The sequence below is a fragment of the Chroicocephalus ridibundus genome, chromosome 4, assembly GCF_963924245.1.
Source record: "Chroicocephalus ridibundus chromosome 4, bChrRid1.1, whole genome shotgun sequence".
NCBI lineage: Eukaryota > Metazoa > Chordata > Aves > Charadriiformes > Laridae > Chroicocephalus > Chroicocephalus ridibundus.
The window spans coordinates 8,924,909-8,943,252 of record NC_086287.1 but is presented as its reverse complement, the minus strand read 5'-3'; the positions used below and the strand labels follow the sequence as shown (position 1 = coordinate 8,943,252).

The 18,344-nt window shown below is 35.0% G+C and overlaps 1 protein-coding gene across 3 annotated transcripts in view; it reads right to left on the bottom strand.

The window, feature by feature from the left end:
- The window catches only part of ELP4 (elongator acetyltransferase complex subunit 4), a 150,821-nt gene that overhangs the window by 121,195 nt on the left and 11,282 nt on the right, over nucleotides 1-18,344 (bottom strand). For all 3 annotated transcript variants that reach the window (XM_063332931.1, XM_063332932.1, XM_063332933.1), the window contains exon 3: nucleotides 10,704-10,825. In XM_063332931.1, the coding sequence (XP_063189001.1) occupies nucleotides 10,704-10,825 (122 nt within the window). The remainder of the gene's footprint in view (nucleotides 1-10,703; nucleotides 10,826-18,344) is intronic.

The following is an 18,344-nucleotide window of genomic DNA, read 5'->3' as shown; positions in this document are numbered from 1 at the left end:
TTGAATTTCTAATTTTATAACTCAGATACCCACAATAAAGTTAATTAACCTTATTTTCCAATTAAGATGCTATTTTGAAAACAAATTACTAAACAGTTAAACTATTATGCAGATTTAATTTCCTAATATGGTTATTAATAGATTGAAGCTGGCTAAGATAAAAAGGTCTTTCTTTTTCAATGAAGAGCTGCTGATACATGATCATCTCAAAATATTGCTCAATTACAGTAATTAAAAAAATAAATAACATCAACCTTCGTTTAAAAAAGTGAGTTCTGTAAAGGAATTATTCCGCAGGCCAAAACAATTATTTCCAGATATCTCTTCCTTTCACTCAGCAAGATCAGCTGGCTCCCAGGTACTATCTGCAACATTTTATAGTGGTGGGTAACCTCTGTTTTTCTGAAAATAAGTGCCAGCCACAGTTTGGAAAAGATATGAAATCCTGCCTAAGTATTTCATCAAACTGCCTGAGCTTGCCCCCGTTTCACATCCTACCACTGTTATAAGCAGTTCTGCCTCACCCTGCTGTAGTACCACCGGGCAGCTATCACATCATCCGTTAAACCGAAATCCAGGAAATGGCAGATTTTACCATTCACCTTTACTGTAAGTAAAGAGAAAAACACCACCAATATTTTTCTCCTTTAGAATCACTGCAAATGCCTGTCACTTACTGCTGGCTCATTGTTACTATATGATAATTGGCAAAGACAAATTTGAGACAGGAACATTTGGCTACATGCACTTGCTTTTATATAATCACACATAATGTTTTACACAGAAACTATTTTTTGCTAAATTAAACAGAGGTCAAGACAACAAGGGGTGAAAACTTCTCCAAGTATTACTGATAAAGTACAAACTACTTCAGTACCCTCATGTAACACTGAAAAAAAGTTCCTGCCTTGCAGTCAAACACAGAACAAAACCTTCTTAACATGGCACTATAGGGAAGGGAAGGGAAGGGAGACGTTACAAACACTAGCTGCTGATACCCGAGAAGCTCAGTCCAAAACAATCAGAGACAGACACGCTATCAGTGCAACACAATTAGGCACTGTGGTGTGCCTTAACTGTTGCTAAGAATGAAGCAGATTAAGAGATCAAGGAAAAATGGTTTCACCTGAAGCTGATAAAGATTTTGGCTGCCAGAGATGAAAACTTATCTAAGCATCCACCTGAAATAGCCTTTTTTGCCAATATAGTTTACTTTTAACTTCTGGCATAATAATGATATTTTATTCTGGCATAAGAAAAAGCTTCTAACACTACAAAATGATTGTTTAAACGTGACTGAATTCACACAAAGCAACACGAAAAAAACCCACGACTCAGTACCACGGAGGTTAGCATACGCCTCAGCTTAGGTCTGGTTTATGCTGTCTTGTCCCTTGCTGCCCTGCGGAAGGAACCAGAAGCACTTGAAGAACTCTCTCATACCAAGAGCAACTTTTATTTCCTCACTTGCTTTTCCAAAATGCATTTACCTAATAATTACCATACCTACCTGAAGAATATGTCTCTTAGATGCACCATGTTCTTATCCCTATGCAAGAAACATGTTCACATGATGCACTGAGACTTAGGACCTTTGTGGGGCTGCCGGGTCTCACACCCAAATAATTTTCTATCCCAACAAACACTTTGCTCTAAAGCAAACATATCCTGAATCATATTCTTACATGTGGTGGTTGTGAATTTTATGGCCTCTTAGTAGGCTTTGTATATAATGCAGCTGCAAACTGGAAAAGGTAGTCTGCCTTTGGATTGAAGACCAACTGCTTGAGCTCCACCTGGTATATTAACTTGATTAAATACATTCTAAGATGTTGTACTTAAGCACAAACAGGAAAAAAAAATTCAATCCTATTCCTATATCTGTACTGTGAACACATGTTAGATAAAGATTAATGAACAGAACTAATAAAGATTGCTTCCCTCCAGATTTGCATCCTAACTTTATCGCTATTACCGCAGCTTCTGCTTACCTTGGTTTGCCTCCCATTACACTAAACTGGATGGAAGAGAGGCAAAACATGTGGTTGCTGTTTGAAGGTATGTCTATGTTGACTAGAAGCCAAGACGCATGTGTTCATTAGCCTACTAAAAGACTAAACAGAATACATAGGTGATCACTAATGTTGTTTTTCCTTAGGATGTACTGATTCATATATCCCAGCCCAAGATTTTAAAAAATCTTTTAACTAGACCTTTGAATAGCCACATTTGGAAAGGGAGAGAGCTTAAAATTGGTTGGTAGGCTTGGGACTGGTGAGAATTATGGACACAGAACACAGTTGTATAAACCTGCTTCATGGGCAATACTGAAAATAGTGAAATTGAAATGATCCAAACATTGCTTTTTATCTTCATATCCTCTTTTTATCTTCATGATAACTAGAACTGGAATAAAAGGCTTCACCCTCTTCTGACACAGCAAGTGAAATGAAGTGTCAAAGAAATCGCTCTTTCCAGACCTGACCATGCCTGGGTGATATAGAGCACCTAAGTGAGAAAAAGTCTCCAGCTGTCATAACATAGGTATATTCTCAAAGACAAAGGCTGGCTGGTTGGACATATACTTCACAACTCTTCAGTGGCACGAAAGGTTTCATTACTGTCCAAGAACTACAAAGCGTTCATCAGTTCTCAAATTGTTCTAAAAAAGAAAAGGAAAAATAAGAGAGTTATGGAAAGACATCCGGGGAGCAGTGGAGGGCATGGTTTCTAGGAGTGACATTTAAAGATGGCTAAGCCTGGGCTTCTCCTCAAAATATCTGTGTGTGGGAGATTCAAGAGTGGGGCTTTCGCACAACTCTCTTTCTCCCAGATTCATTACAAATTGAGAAACAAAGACATTAGTTTCCAGCAGTCGTATTAAATCATTATTTATGTTTGAGAACTGTACTTCTCTATCATATATAAAAAGCACTTAAATTCTGCTGAAATTATCAGAACTTTAAAAAGGATTTGGGGTTGTGAGCCTATTTAGGATTAAATAAATTTATATTCTTAGAACCAAAATCTGAATTTCAGAAGCATACAAGATTATTAAAATGTTTAAAAGTTACTTCCAAAGTTTCATCCAGAATTTGGAAATAAAAGTGTTTGTTACTTAAACAAAATGCTAAGAAAAGGAGAATTGATTTATCAGGCTGCAATATTTCTACCTAACTTATTTCTACTTAAAAATATCTCTGCTCCCACATGATATAGCTTTGAAAGGTTTTGGGACTGACAATTTTGTGGCATCAGTGTGTCAACTCCTGAGAACTGTTACATTCTCCCAGGCTAAAAAAAGGCAAATCTCTCATAAGGTATATGAAAAAAACAAAGCATGTAGCAGTGCATTAGTTAAAATAAAAAAAAAAAAGAAAATATGCAGCATTTCTTGGGGTCAACTAAAATACAAGTCTTTGCTATGCAGCATGAATACACAAAGAGGCAGACAAGTGCTAAAGTTATTAAGTGTGGTTTGGTCAGGGCATTTGTCTGTGTCTAGAGCACGATGTAGTAGGAAGGGGTAAAGAGAGAAGGAAGTTTTTGCTACATTTTAAAATAAAAAATAAGTTCAGGAAAAAAATGGTTTTCTAAAGCGCTAATATTAAATGATAATGCAATTAAAATAATTTTGTTTCCTACAAACCAAGCTTATGAAGGTTTTATTGCAAACATTAAATAATTTATTTCATCAATAAATCTTTTATCTTTGCAATAAAAAGATGTACAACCCGTATCTGGTACCAATCCAGGTCCTTCTGCGTTTGCTGCCACATTACTTTGCTTGCCTTTTTTTGGCAGATGCACGAAGCAAAATCAGATTCTAACAGTTTGACCTCTCTCACTTCTTATGTTCTCTCGGGGATAATAAAATCCAAGATACAATCCCACAGCAGTTAATGAAGCTTAACCTCACACCCTCTTAATTACCAATGCATTACACCAACTATAGGCATCATACTCCTCTCTAAGCTATTTTACAATGCTAAAGAAGTACTACTGTGCTATTATTTAGCAACATAATCCAAGCTGTATGTGAAATCCCTCTTATATGAAATCCTTTGATCCTTACGGGTTTCAATAACTGTATAATTAATAGAACTTAAGAATTTTGAACATTATCTATTTATGTATCAGTAAATATGTTGTTGACATAGTTTTATGCAACTAGTTTGCAACGCAATATCATCATAGGTATGATTAAAGACGTGAAATAAAAAAAATATTAAAGGGAGTACGATTCACTGTTGATCTCTAATTGCAACGATATTTAAATAGTTTAAACTCACATGAATTTAAGGCTCTTTTTCATTATGTTAATTTTTAGTATTTAAAGGACACCAGATGGTAAGTCAGGAAGGGTAAATATTTTCTTTTCAATAATGTATTATATAAATGTCAGTTTAAAGGGCCCTACTCCCAAAAGGGGGGAGGATTCTATTTTGATTGTAAACACTTGTGAAGACAAGGTATATTGTTAAAGAACACAAATGACTGGATACAGAATTTTTCTCCTTTCAGTGGCCCTTGTACAACAATTTATTTTCATCTCCAGGTAAGGCTGTTCTATGGAAATTTTTCTTTGACATTCAAAAGGACCAAATGGATGTCAACCCCGGATAAATGAGAACTGTGTGAAGAGAAAAAGGGAAGTAATATTCCTCTGTTTTATGAAATAAAAAAGGTTAATTGAAAGTACTCTAAGGGGTAATTTTTTTTTAACCCATGCGAACATATTCTCTACTTCGCAGAAGGAAACCCTACAGTCCAGTGATACTACTCTTTGCTGCAACTTCCTCACACAAGATTGAAACCCAGGAATGCAGGCAAGAAGATTAGATGATGGTTTTTTTTTTATTTTATCTTTTGCTGAATCACATAATGAATGAGTAAATAGTAATGAAAAAGTAAAAGATAAACACATCAAAAAAGAGAATGACATACTAAAAAAAGTAACCTGAAGAAACTAAATAAAAAGGAGGCTGCCCTTGTTCACAATTCTGTAAACTCTGCTGCAGTGTATAATGCACTGGCCGAAACAGTTTTAATAACATTATTCATGAACACCTTTAGAGATGAGCACTGTATGGTCGTTCACTAATTCAGCAAATCAATTCTACGAAGTTACCAACTAGATTTGTAAAATAGTTATTTGTGAACACCGAAGCCTAAACATTTGGGTTTTTTAAGCTACTACTTTTATGACACATTTAACAGGTTCATTAAGACCTGTTTAAAAACAAACAGATCTTAATTTCATAACTCAGATCATGAAAGAAAATATCCTATAAACAGCCAAGGATTGGTAGACAGGAAACCTGAAATTTAAGCCAAACATTTATTTCCTTTCGTTCTGGAAAATCTTTTTATTAGATTGGTTAGAACTTTTGACAAAGACTAAGCTTTACATTTTAGAGAGTTCCCAGCGTGCGGACTGCTTAAAAGGATTTCATTCTTTTTAAACAGAAGTGATTATTTTTTTTCCAGTATCCTCTTTCACACCCATACAACTTCTCTGTCAAGTTTATAACACAGTTTTGTAATGCAGAAAATTATATTACAATATAATAAAAATATTTTCATTTTAATACAGAAAAATGTAAAACAGATATTCCATTTACCCAACATGCAAGCAAGAAAAGTAAACAGAGGAGTGAGAGCTAGACAATAAACAAATTAGATTTTTCAAAGGAACTTTCAAACTCTGAGACAGCTGCACGCGTTAGCTTCAAGCCCAGTCTTTGTGCCACAAGGCTATCTTTACTTCAAAAAGAGAGATAAAAGGTGGTAGGAAAGTTCAGTAGTGCTGTAACTGTAATTGGATTTCTGTGTATTAATTGATAACATTTAACAGCACGCAGCAGCTGAATCACTGTAACAAGCTCATGTATTTTGAAAACAGAATTGGGAAAAAAAGAATAATAGGAATGTAGACTTGCTTGCATATATATATATATATATATTTACCTTTCAAGTTCTTGTGCTTTTAATTTCTTTGTGCAGCATCTAAAAATGTCAGATGACAGAAAATATACCTCTTTCTTACATTCATACACAGCTTCTTTCACACCACCAGATAGCGAAGAGACAGGAAAGAGTCAGAATAGCACTCTTTGAAAATAGAAGCTTGGAAAGCCCTGGTCACCAGCCTGATCATTTCTTCCAGGTTTGCATTCTTCCTTTTGACAAAACAGTGTTTTAGAGTCATATTTATCAGGGAAAAATGTAAGCATCGTGGTTGAATGTACTTTGCTGGAATAAAAAAGTCCAAGCAGACAGCTGCGCTTTCTTTCAAGAGATTGTTTGCATACAGAGTAATGCAACACTGAATCGCAGTAGGTTGTTTATTGTTGTTTTTTTAAATAATCCTGGAAATAACGTACATTTTGCTAGATTCTTTCTGCATTCATCTTTTCAGTGGGAGAAGAGTAAGTGTGCACTTTCTGTTCTCCAGGTCCACTCAGTATAACCAGCTGCTTGGAGGTGGAATTTTTTCAGTCCTTTCCAAATGCCATACTTAAGCAAAATGCCATACTGAAAATATACTTTCACTTTCGTTTTAGAGACCTTTTCAGTTCAGGAGGAACTTTTAAAAAACTTGTTCCTGGAGGTTTTTTTGATCTTGTCCCTATTGTTTTTTAATAAACCATTACAATTCTCTACAGGCATCTCCCAGCTTCCTCACCGAGTGACGCTGCATTTTCCCTTTCACTGTGGTTCCCTAGACCACTGGCATGGTTTCTCCTGACTGACGTATCTTCAGGATGCGTCCAGCAAGCACAGTGAAGCTGTGTATCTGTTACGTGGGCACACTAAGGGCTTTACTACTCAAGAGAATCTTCTGTTTAGTTCTCCAGAGGGCAAACTGTTTGCACATTGTTCATTTTCAAACTTGGAAGTACAATGACACCAGATGTACAAGGGAAATATTGCTTAATGCCTTAATATGGTAAGCCTCAAAGGACCCGATTGGGGGTAGATTTCTGGGGAATGCATTTCCTTCTAAGAAGGCTATCCTCTATAGCAGAGGTAGGAAAAGCATCTCCACCATAAGCAGCAGGCTCATAGACTATGTCAAAGTAGCTTTTTTTTCTTGAAGGATGTGTTCTTAATCCTCTCTTCTTGTAAGGGAAGCTCCAAAAGGCAAGCTCAGCAGAGTCCAAGAAGTATCCCGCTTGAAAACGGAAATTCCATAAAAATGCAGTAATCTCACAAAGCATTCTTCAACTTCTCCACAGGAGATCAACAGGTGCAGCTCTAGAAAGCAGTTCTGGACCTCCCAATCTTCCACCTCAGTTTTTCAGGTTCCCAATGGAACGGTCATAGAGGAAACATCGGACAGGGTCCCACAAGGAAATTGCTGGGTTCCTGTTTCCTAGCACATATAATGACCAGTAAGTCTTCCTCTTGCGACAAACTTTGCACAGGCTCCACAATAAAAGCAACTTAACAGAGAGCAGTCTTTATTGTCAAGATGAACTCATAACTGGCAAATATACTCCAATTTTCTCTCATTAAATTTGTCATAATCAGTTCCCCCCCAAGGTCTAAACAAAATAAGTAGTCAGGAGAAAAGGCAAAGAAATCCTTATATAGGCAGTTTAGGCAGTTCTAGAATTTTAGTGTCAAATCTGAAGTAGGAGAAGTGAGAAATATAGAAATGCATCCACCACAGTTAATAGATTTTTGTTGTTGTTGTTGTTAGGACTGGGACCGTGCCTTGGCACAAACAAGAGGAATGGAAGTAAAGAACTAAGCTGTTTTACAGTTACTGTATTTTTATGGCTTTCAGAAGTCAGTTGGTACCCAGCCTAACTTGTAGTGGATGCAAGGCTGTTCTAATTTTGGGTACAGTGATGTTCAAGGAAGTATTTAAATCTGTATGTTCCATTCTCAAACACATACACTATATGAAACTTCAAAATAGCTGGCATTAACTGGGTGTTGAATTAAAAAGAAAAAAAGCCACTAAACCCATTAAAATTAAGGCAATAGATACAAGAAAAAAATCCCATCTATTTTATTAGTTTCTCTTTGTTTTTAAGCTTAAGCACATAAGAGTCTTTTAATTTGTAGTCAAAACTTAATAAGGTATGGTACTGAAAACAGAATGTTGAGATATAATGTTTCCTTCAGTCATTTTTTTATTGGATTAGTTTTCCATTTACCAATGCAATCAGTTTTATTTTATGATCGATCACAGAAGTATACCATACCATTTCTCATATTATATACTATTCCCAGTATTTATGCCCTTATAGTAAAAAGTTACCTTTTGTTGAAGAATATAGATTGAACAGAAATGCTCTCAAATGTTTAAAATACTTTCTAAAATACAGCATGCATATAGTTCTGTGGGTTTTACCAGAGGTGTATAATTTTTCAGCATTACATCTTAATGCCAATTTCCTGAAGGAGCTTTGACTACAAAAGGCATGAATATGTTTTCAAAGGATGATGGATAAATTGGTGGGTGGTAATATAATATATCTTAGGCAGCTGATCAGGGCTTTTTATCCTCTGCTTGTCTTTTAGTTATACACAATTTCAAGATAATTATGGTCTATAAGAATGTCTTTTCCCCTTCCTACTACCAGCAATATTTGTCTTGGTTATAGGTTCAAGAAACTTCCAATCACATCATAAAATTAGAATAGGGCAATTATGGCATCTCAGCAGAGAACTTAATGTATAAATAGACTGACCACATGATATGGACATAAGGAACTGCCTTTATGTAAAACACCAGTTAATTAGAAAACTAGCTATAGAATATATTGAATTCATACCTAAATTTTATAAAATAAAAACCAAGCATAAAAGGTATAATTCAGGTTGGTATGTACCTGTACTGCTTTTCCAGTAAAGAATACAGTCCAATCAGATACTGAAAATAAATTAATTACTAATCTCACTAAACAAGATGCAATGTTATCCAATAGTCAGATACGTTGTATTAAAATCCTGACTTGGTGGAGACATTCAAATCCTTCACAGCTCTTTTTTGTGACCAGAGAGGACTTCTTGAAGCACCTGAAGGTCCTCTCTTTTAAAAGCCAAGTGAGGCAGTCATAGGGAAAAGTCCGCTACTTATATGACTTGGAGACCTAGCTGTGGCCAATGTCAAGTCTTAGATTGACTTTTCCAGGTGAGGCAATAATGTATTGGAGGTAACACATATTGGCATTTCAAGAAGTGCCTAAGCCTGCCAAGTGTGAAAGTACGTAATTTTCTAGATTGGTGCCTACCATATTACAGGGTTACTTCACTGAAGCAATTTCAAGACAGCAATATAAATCAGAGAAAGCAACTCTACTGTGCCTCGTCTGTTAAGCAAAGGAAGTGTTGAATAGCCAAAGTAAGAGTAGAAAAGCATAGACAAGAGTACTGTTAGATATATTAACACACAAACATTGATTAACTTGCAAAAGGTAAAGAACAGGAGCTAGGAAAAATAGGATGTGCTATGAACAATTGATTCAAAGGTGAATGAAAGAAGAATAAAATGTATGTTAGCTACTCCATTTTAAGAAATTTTAATGCAATGCAATAAAAATATTAATTTCAAAAATTTAATTTTGATGAGAACAACAACCGCAATGATCATATATTGTACAGTCAGAGTCAATGACTTGATTATCAGTTATTTAAAAACAAATATTATTTAAAAATATAGCACGTTCTTATGTAATTCATACTTCACAATTAAATTATAACCTATTTGTTTCTAAACACATATTCTAAACCACAAGAACAAATGATAAAAATTTCACCTCTAAATGAATCCTCTTTAGGTTCAAGATCATTACAAAAATTATTAATTTTTCGTAACCACAGTCATATAATTTCATTAAGAACATACTTTTTCCCAAATACTGAGGATAACATTGAACAGATAAGGCATAGTACCTACCATCACTAGGTAGGAAAAAAGAAAAGTAACCATTTCGTCCAGAAATAGTCTCTGAGGACTCTTAAATAAATAGCCAGATTTCACTTGATGCAGAAGTAATCAGTAAATTGCACGTTACTTTTGATATTAGAAAAAAGCAGCCTTAGCAAGACATAAAATATTTAATGAAATTTTGTAAGATTATCCTCACACTTCAGCATTTTTTGCAGTGTTCATCAGGCTTTTTCCCGTACATAATTTCCTTATAATGGAAACAGTTTTTGATTAGGAGCTCATTGAAGTCTGAAAGGAACCTTTCTATATGACCTGATCCAAAGCTGACCATGTTTCCTAGTAGGACAAAGATTGTCAGAATGAAAAGTACTGTAGGAAACTACAGTAAATACCTACACAAATTGTACACTGTTTCCACCACAATATATTGGAAGCAGCTTAACTACTCTTCACAATAGGCAGGTGGAAACTGTAAATAGTTGTGTTTACTCAAACCATTCAACTAAGCCAGGTAGTCTGTCTTATTTTTGTTCATGATCAAAATAAGGATAAGTAGGCACCTAGCCTGATTTGTCCTTGGGAAGGTCTTACTCCGTTGTCCGTAGATGGAGGCTAGTGAGCTAAACGTAATGCCCAAACCTGGCTGGTGTAAATACTCCTGGACTTCCCAACATATTCTTATAACTCACCAAGATAATTTATTTCTTACTACACAATATGTACACTTTAAAATGTATTAAAATGCATTAAGAGATTACAGCTCTACTTGTCAAAAGCTAGGAGTCTTCTTTACCTTTAAGATGTTGTCAGGATGGTCTTTAGCAGAAGCAACAAACAAGTGATGCCCACAGACAACTCCCTCTGCCAGAAAATACTTGAACAACAAATTGGAGTAAAGGCCATATTTATCTTCCTCTGTGAAAACAAGAATGGTTGGATTTTTTTGGTTTTTGTTAGATAAATCACCCACCTCTATTTTCATAACACTATAAAAGTCCTCTTGTGGTTACCTCCTGAACTATATAATGTACAACAGATATAATAAGTAAAATGTGATTCCAAAGCTTTAAAAGTAATGCTTGATAACATTGTATTCCTAATTTTTCAAGCCAGAGAAATAGTTCTCAATCATGTATTTGATTCTAAGATATAGATGGGATACAGCAATAGTGCTGTCTTTTGAAAAGCATCCTTTGCCAGTTAAAAGAAAGGCCCATTCTATCTTTTTTTATCTCAAGGGTATGGAAGACACATCACAATCTAAGTGAAGCCACTTTCCTAAATGTCCTCTGGATAATGGTAGATCTTTTCATTTGGTTTATGGAGTTTTGCTTAAAATAGAAACAGTTCAGCTGACGACTTCCACTAGGCCTCAAAATGTGCCCAAGAAACTTAAAATTCAAAAGCAGAGAAAGCTCCCTGTGTCTTACTGGTAGAGACGGTGTCTTTTCAGGACAAGATAAAACCTCCTACATCATGTTTTTTTCTTGCGGGACCTGACAACTGAAGAGACTGGAGGTGACCATACCCACCGAAGTACAGAGGCCAGTGACTGCGATAGGGAAGAGGTCCAATGAGCACTCCCAGGATGCTTTTCAAAATTGAATAATATTTGGCATGCTAAAACTATATAAAGGTATAATTTCTTATAGACATTTTACATCTGCATTTATTTCAAAACTGTGAGAACTACAAAAATAGACAAAAAAATAGATGTATTGAAAAAACAGACAATTTGCAATGCCATTTTTGAAAGCTATCCAGAGCAAAATAACAAACATATTCAAAAGACACATGAACTTATAGTTTAAGAAGTGACAACACTTGTTAACAGACCTCGTGAATACTAGCCTACTGAAATAAAAATAGAAACTCCCACTGACTTCAGAAAGGCTAATATTTCCTTCAGCTTCTTTGTTGCAAGTTAAGTATCAGAAACTACCAGAATTAGAAAGTCTTAATGAGCTTCATAGAATTAAAACTTATCATTACTCAAAACTATCGGGGAAATGAATGAGTAAAGAACAATTGAAATCTGAACCATCTCTGATTTTCTTTATTTTTAGGAAATATAAATAATAGCAATGTTAATGGTAGCAAAAAAAAATCATAAAATAGAACTACCCAATTAATTGTCCAGTAAAATTTTAGATCATGCCCCTCGGAGCAACATATTTCTGACATTTATTTAGAAAGATAACTGAAATATTTTGTTTGGGAGAAAAGTAAATGCAAAAATGTAAGGTTTTGCTTTTTCATCTTTTAATCTGGCTGCTGAAAGATAATACACAGGGGATGTTGTGGCAGAAAAATACAGAGAGAGAGATTTTCTTTATACAGAATCAACAAGACTCTTATTCCATTCTTTGTGTGACTTGGAAACAATTTCCTCCCTACTATGAATCACATATGAAAATATTAAAAGCAAAAAAACACCACAAAACCAATAACAAAGGCTGAAAACAAGAAAGTTGTCATTCATACCTAACTTGTAAAAATAGCAAAGAAGGAAAACAAAAAGAATATAACTTTGATATATACAGAATAGTATGTTTTGGAGCTTAAGAGTCAAAAAGAACGAATGAAATGGAGTGGGAGGAAAGGAAGAAAGAAGATGCATATCCAAAAAGGATAAAGAACATTAATAACAATGGGGAAACTTAAGAAACAAATCACAGAAAAGTAGCGTTGCACTGGTACACTCCTGATATCACACATAAGTACTTTCAGTGCTTAGATTGACAAGAGAAAGAATTTCAAACCACAAGTTTTCAAATTGACTGCAGAAGGAACAGTTCTCCCAGAGACATTCCCCATCCTCCAGGGGATATTGGGCAAAACAGAATTTATTTCCTGCCTTTTTTTATTTCACTTTTAAATCTAGTATTTGTGGTATTTTTTATTTCTTTTAAAGGTGAAAGGTATATCCTTAAAATTTGGAAAATTTATTTCTCTCATTTCTTTCTCCTTCCTTCTTCTGAATAATCCCTAAAGATACAGCATCAAGGTTACCTACTTTGTTGTTAAGGAGAAACACTTATTTAAAAGTTTCTCTTTCATTATAATCAAGATATAAACTAGAAGTGACTCTAAAGCAACATTCCAAGAGAAAAATGCTTCATAACACAGTAGCTAAGACAGAAATTACATAAAACTGGGCATCCAAATGAGCCAAAGGGAATAAAATAACTACAACACTATCGCTACAAGTACTAGCTATTGATATATCCAGCTTTTTGTAGAGTTTCAGAGTTTTAAGAACTCAGATCCTATTAATATAATTCACCTTTGATACTGTTAACCTCCTTAGTGGGCCATATTATCTTTCTGTTCTAATAACACATTTATCTTCTTTAAAAATAACAGTCTAGTGAAAAATATAGACAGATCAGTATCATGAAAAGTACGGAAGTGACAAACGCATGCTGTTGACAGCATTCAAATTTCAGCAGAACTGATTTCCAAATGTGTTACAGAATTACAAACTGCAATTTTCTTGAAAGTTTAGAGCTTTTAATTAAATACCTCATAGAGTTTACTCTCACATGATTAAAAAGTCATTAATAGTGTTACTGAAAACCTGTTTTCCTAGCAACTCAGCTCCATACCTCGTGCTGTGACTGAGGATGTAGATCCATGTATGAGACGAGGATGGAGACAAGACTCAATTCAGATAAAACTGAAGCACTACTGTTGCAGAAGTAAAAAACAGAACTGACACTGTCTAAACATCTGAAGAAGTATTAAAATCTTATTTTGTATATAGTCTTTGGACCCTGCTTAGATCTTAAACCACTTCAACAAGAGGGAAAACACCCCTATACGCAGAGTAATTCTCTCATATAACTGGAGTCCAGGAACACATACAGCTCCTGCTCCCTGAATGTTGGCGCTCTCTACTTATTTACGCTTTGGTTGCTTACTGCAATATAATCGGTAATATATTATTCACAGTATATTGACTTCCATATGCTAATCTCCATCTGAGAAGCTCTCAATTTAAGAACCAAAGCCCACTAGAAATCAAAATGACAGCATGATATGTACCTATTAAATTCTTTTTTAATTGTCTGAGCTACCTGAAAGAAGCCACCAAGTCTCCCGTATAACCACACCACTGCACCAGATGTCAGTGGAGGTTTTGAACCTTGTTAGACCTCCCTCACTTTGAAAAAAAGAAGAAAAGGAACACTAGCTGTGTGCTCTGGAAGGATCCTCAGCTGAAACATTTACTTCATCCTCGGTCAATCAACAATCTTGATTTCTTAATTTTTATCTACAGGTTAGAGTTCATCTTCTTCACCATTTGAGGCACAGAAACACTGAGTTGCATTGCATATGGACAGGACTTAACTGACGTTTACTGGAGTATAAGCCAATTTAGTCCAAGTATTTTACGGCTTGTGTATGCGTCTGCAACTATACAGACAGTCTTTCTGGATCATCATTTTTGATATTAATTATTCCTTAGACAGTAAACAACATGCTCAATTTTGTGCCTAATATAACATGGAAACTCCATAAAGCATGGATAAATATAAGAAATCATACTGTGTGATCATTTAACTAAAGTAAGAGGAAATAAGGCTGTAGCAGACACAAAGAATTTTTACCCAAATTTTATTCGAAATGCTGAAATGTTAGAACAAACTATAGAAGGGAAGCAACAGGGAACAGGGATATAAACCCTTTTAATGACCGATCCAAGACACTGATCCAAGACTGTAACTCATTTTGTTAAGTGATAAAGACTGATTTGTAATATAACGGGACTAAAAAGGTTCTTACACTGCCATACCCTTACAAAACACATTTTGCAAAGCAAGAAGGAATTTTCAATTCAACAAGTTAAAAACATTTACATTCAGTGTAAGAACACATCATTTTAGCACCAGCATTTCCTTTAGTCTTCTTACGTTGATTTTTGTAACAGTAATCTTACAGTTAAAATAGGAAATGAACTATTGGAGAGTGATCTAAATATAAAACACCTCATAGTCTGCTACAGTACTCTAAGGATTAAATGTGTCTCAGAAAGCCTTTACAAACAGTGTATCCTGAATTGTTAAAGTCAATGCATCTCTAAGAATCCCTCAGTTCTTCAATTTGTCACATAGAGGATGGCTTTTTATTGATTCATTTCTAGGTCACTAAACTTTTGTGGTATTCAAAAGATCTAAAGTGCACCCATATGGGGCTTTTCTGATAGCATCCATTGTACCCTGGCTTCAATAGTTACGTTACCATTCAAAACCATAGGAGTACGGCTTTCTTCTTGTAAATAAACAAACAAATCATTTAGCACAGGTACTTCAGTAGCTCACAGATTACCTTCATAGACAAATTGAATTAAATACTTTGAAGTATATTAGTTTCCTGATAACACTTGGACTTACTATGCTGATGGCTAGGATAAATTCTCAACTGTCATCTTTATTTTTCCGAATTACATCCACACCCAAAAGAACTACCTCCATTCTACGTGCGTAGGAACTAACGCTTAAGTGCATTTTAGTCGGCCAAGATACTTAAGACAAGCCTGGCCCAAATCTTTATTCTTAGCCTCCATACTAAAGAGCTGTCCATCAGCAGCCTTCATTGTGAACTTTACTGCTAGCTAATAAGGCACATAAACAAATAAGACTCTTGCAGCTGCACTGTTTTCTGGGTCCACTCACTGCAAGTCACACAACAGTCCACAGCTTTCTCTGATTCTTCTTGAACAAAGGGTGTTCTACAGCTAAATAGCAGGTGAGTAACCAGTGAAGTGTAAAACTATACATGGAAAAGAGATTATTTACCTAGAAGTTATGCATATTGTCTCCAGGACAAAACCTCTTCTGATCCTACAGATAAGGACATAAATAAAATAGTTTATTGTGGTCATTATCCGTTGGTCTTTTTCTACAACAGCATGCTTTCACAGCTAAAATAGTCATGAAGACAAAGCAGTATTGTCAGTATCAGCGCAATGAATTCCAACATACAACCATGTTGAAAACTAAGGATAAAGACCAATTCCTATTTATGGCTCTTTTCACCCCTAGACTGTAGAGGCTACTGAACACGTAAGAGACACCCTCAAAACCTTTGTGTGTGAAGGTGAAATCAGTGGGTGATGGAATTAGATACAAAATTTTAAGGTGCTGGAATTTAGCTAGAGCACAGAAGAGAGCATACATGAATGAGGCCCTATAAACATATAATTTATATAAAAATCAAGGACAAAAATTTCATCTAATTATGGAAATTGACATGTAAACGTGTAACTTTAAGAAAAAGTCTCTAGCCGTAACAGCTTTCCCCGCAGAGAAGTATTCATTTTCCAAGGGAGGGATGGAGAATAAGCACTATGACTTGAAGAGGAACAAAACATCAGGAACAAAATCCACCCTAAGATAACAAATATGTACAGATCATACTTATAGCTCACTTTTAAGCATTAGTATATTAAAGGGCATGAAGGTCTTTGAAAATCTCCAGAGATCATTTGTAGTACAATTGCTTAAAGTGATGAGAGTTTTATGAGGAAAAAAATAAGACTGCAACAATGTAATGTACAGATAGGTTGGGTTTTTTCCCTCTGTACAAAGTCTAGACAGGTTGCCCTAAAGCTGCCAAAAGCCTGTCATAGTCTATCAGTATTGATCATTTTTTCACCAGATAGTTCAACTGTACGGTACTGTGACCTAAGGTGTGTCTTTCTGTAGCTATGAAACATCTCTCTGAATTGCTGCAGGTTATAAGATGCGATTATTTTAATAATCTGAAATTCCATTTAAAAGATACTTTACTAATGTCCACATTTACTAAGCTTGAGGGGATATACTCTGTGTCACTTGCATTTAATTAGCACATGCCAAAACGGAGTTGTCAAACATGTAAGTTACAGTATTTGGCATTTGGCCATACTTCAGGAAGGTGAATTCTGGTAACTTGTGTTTTGTAGAATTATATTTAGCAAATCACTGTTTTGTACCTCTCCAGAGATTATCTTTTTCAACTTTAAAAAGATGATAAATTCAATTATATTGACAAGTGAAGAGAGCTCTTAGCAGTCAGGTTAAATTGCATGTCTAGCAAAAATAATAGTAGCTAATTAAAATAGCTGAAACTGCTTCAAGGCTTAGAATGTACAAGTATAGACCTGCTTTTAACCAGACAACTTTAACTTTTAATAATTGACCTCAGCTGCCAACAAAAACCCTCCTACTGATAATCTTTAAACATTTAGCCGTCAATGACCTTGTCAAAACTAGAGCATCTTAAAGGTATGTAAGACTATGTTCTGACAGGGTACCCAGGACAGACCATCTGAGTGTGCTGTAAGTCACTATGCAGAATGTGTTAAGGCTTATATTTAAAAACCAAAAGACCATCCTCATGGAAACTCTTCCTGAGGCTGGCGAAACAGACATACAGCAGGTTGATGTACGCTGGAGAGGGGCGGGGAGAAAGAAGTGTGCTTACTCAACAGCTACGCTATTTGTTTTGAAAGGGGAGATTCTTCTAGAAAGCTAATCTTCTGGAACAGTTTGAGATGAAACACCAAACAAGTGGTCTCACATTCATACAGAACAAGCTGTTTTGATAGTGTTCAAATTTCATTTCACACAGAGTCAGAATGCTTGTTTGACTACTTCTTATAAACCCAGTACAGTAAGATCTTTTGAAATTAAAATACTAGTTACAATCCAAAACATTCTTGATACATGAACAAAACCAAGGAAGTTTCAAGTTCCTCTAGTAGGTAGGATTCTGCATGAGACTACCACATGCTTCAACTCCCTAATTCTCATATAAATAAAACACCATCAAAAGAATATATTATAGAATTAAGTTCAACTGAAAATCATGATGCTCTTTACAACAAATCAAGTTTAAAAAAATTGTGCACTTGTATCACAAAAACTGTTTTCCAGTCTTACCAAGTAACCTGTGCCATTACTACATCTTCAGAACACAACAATTAAAATAAATATTTTAATACCCTGAATGTACTATTATTTGGTTAAATTAACCAGATAATGTGTCAAATAATGAAGATGAGCATTTAATTTGCAAAGGAAGCTAAGCTAAAAGTAATGCAATTTATTCTTGCCTTAGAGAATGTTGAAGGAAGGGGGAAGAATTTAACCTTTTTATAACACTTGGAGTACAACACAGAAAGATCTTCCTAGGAGGTTTATCACTGACAGCTTCAATCCTTTATAATACTAAGCTTGCCTAGACTAATCTCATGACAGAATTTTTTTGTATACTGACAAGATATTCTAACAATGCAGTTACAATTCTACCTGCACCAACTTTAAAAATTAGTCTAAAAACTTTTAGACTAATGAGTCATGAATAAATATAGTTCTTACTTTAAGACCTTTTGTATATAATTATATGTTTCAAAATAATATATGGCAAGTCTTATTTGGGAAAAAAA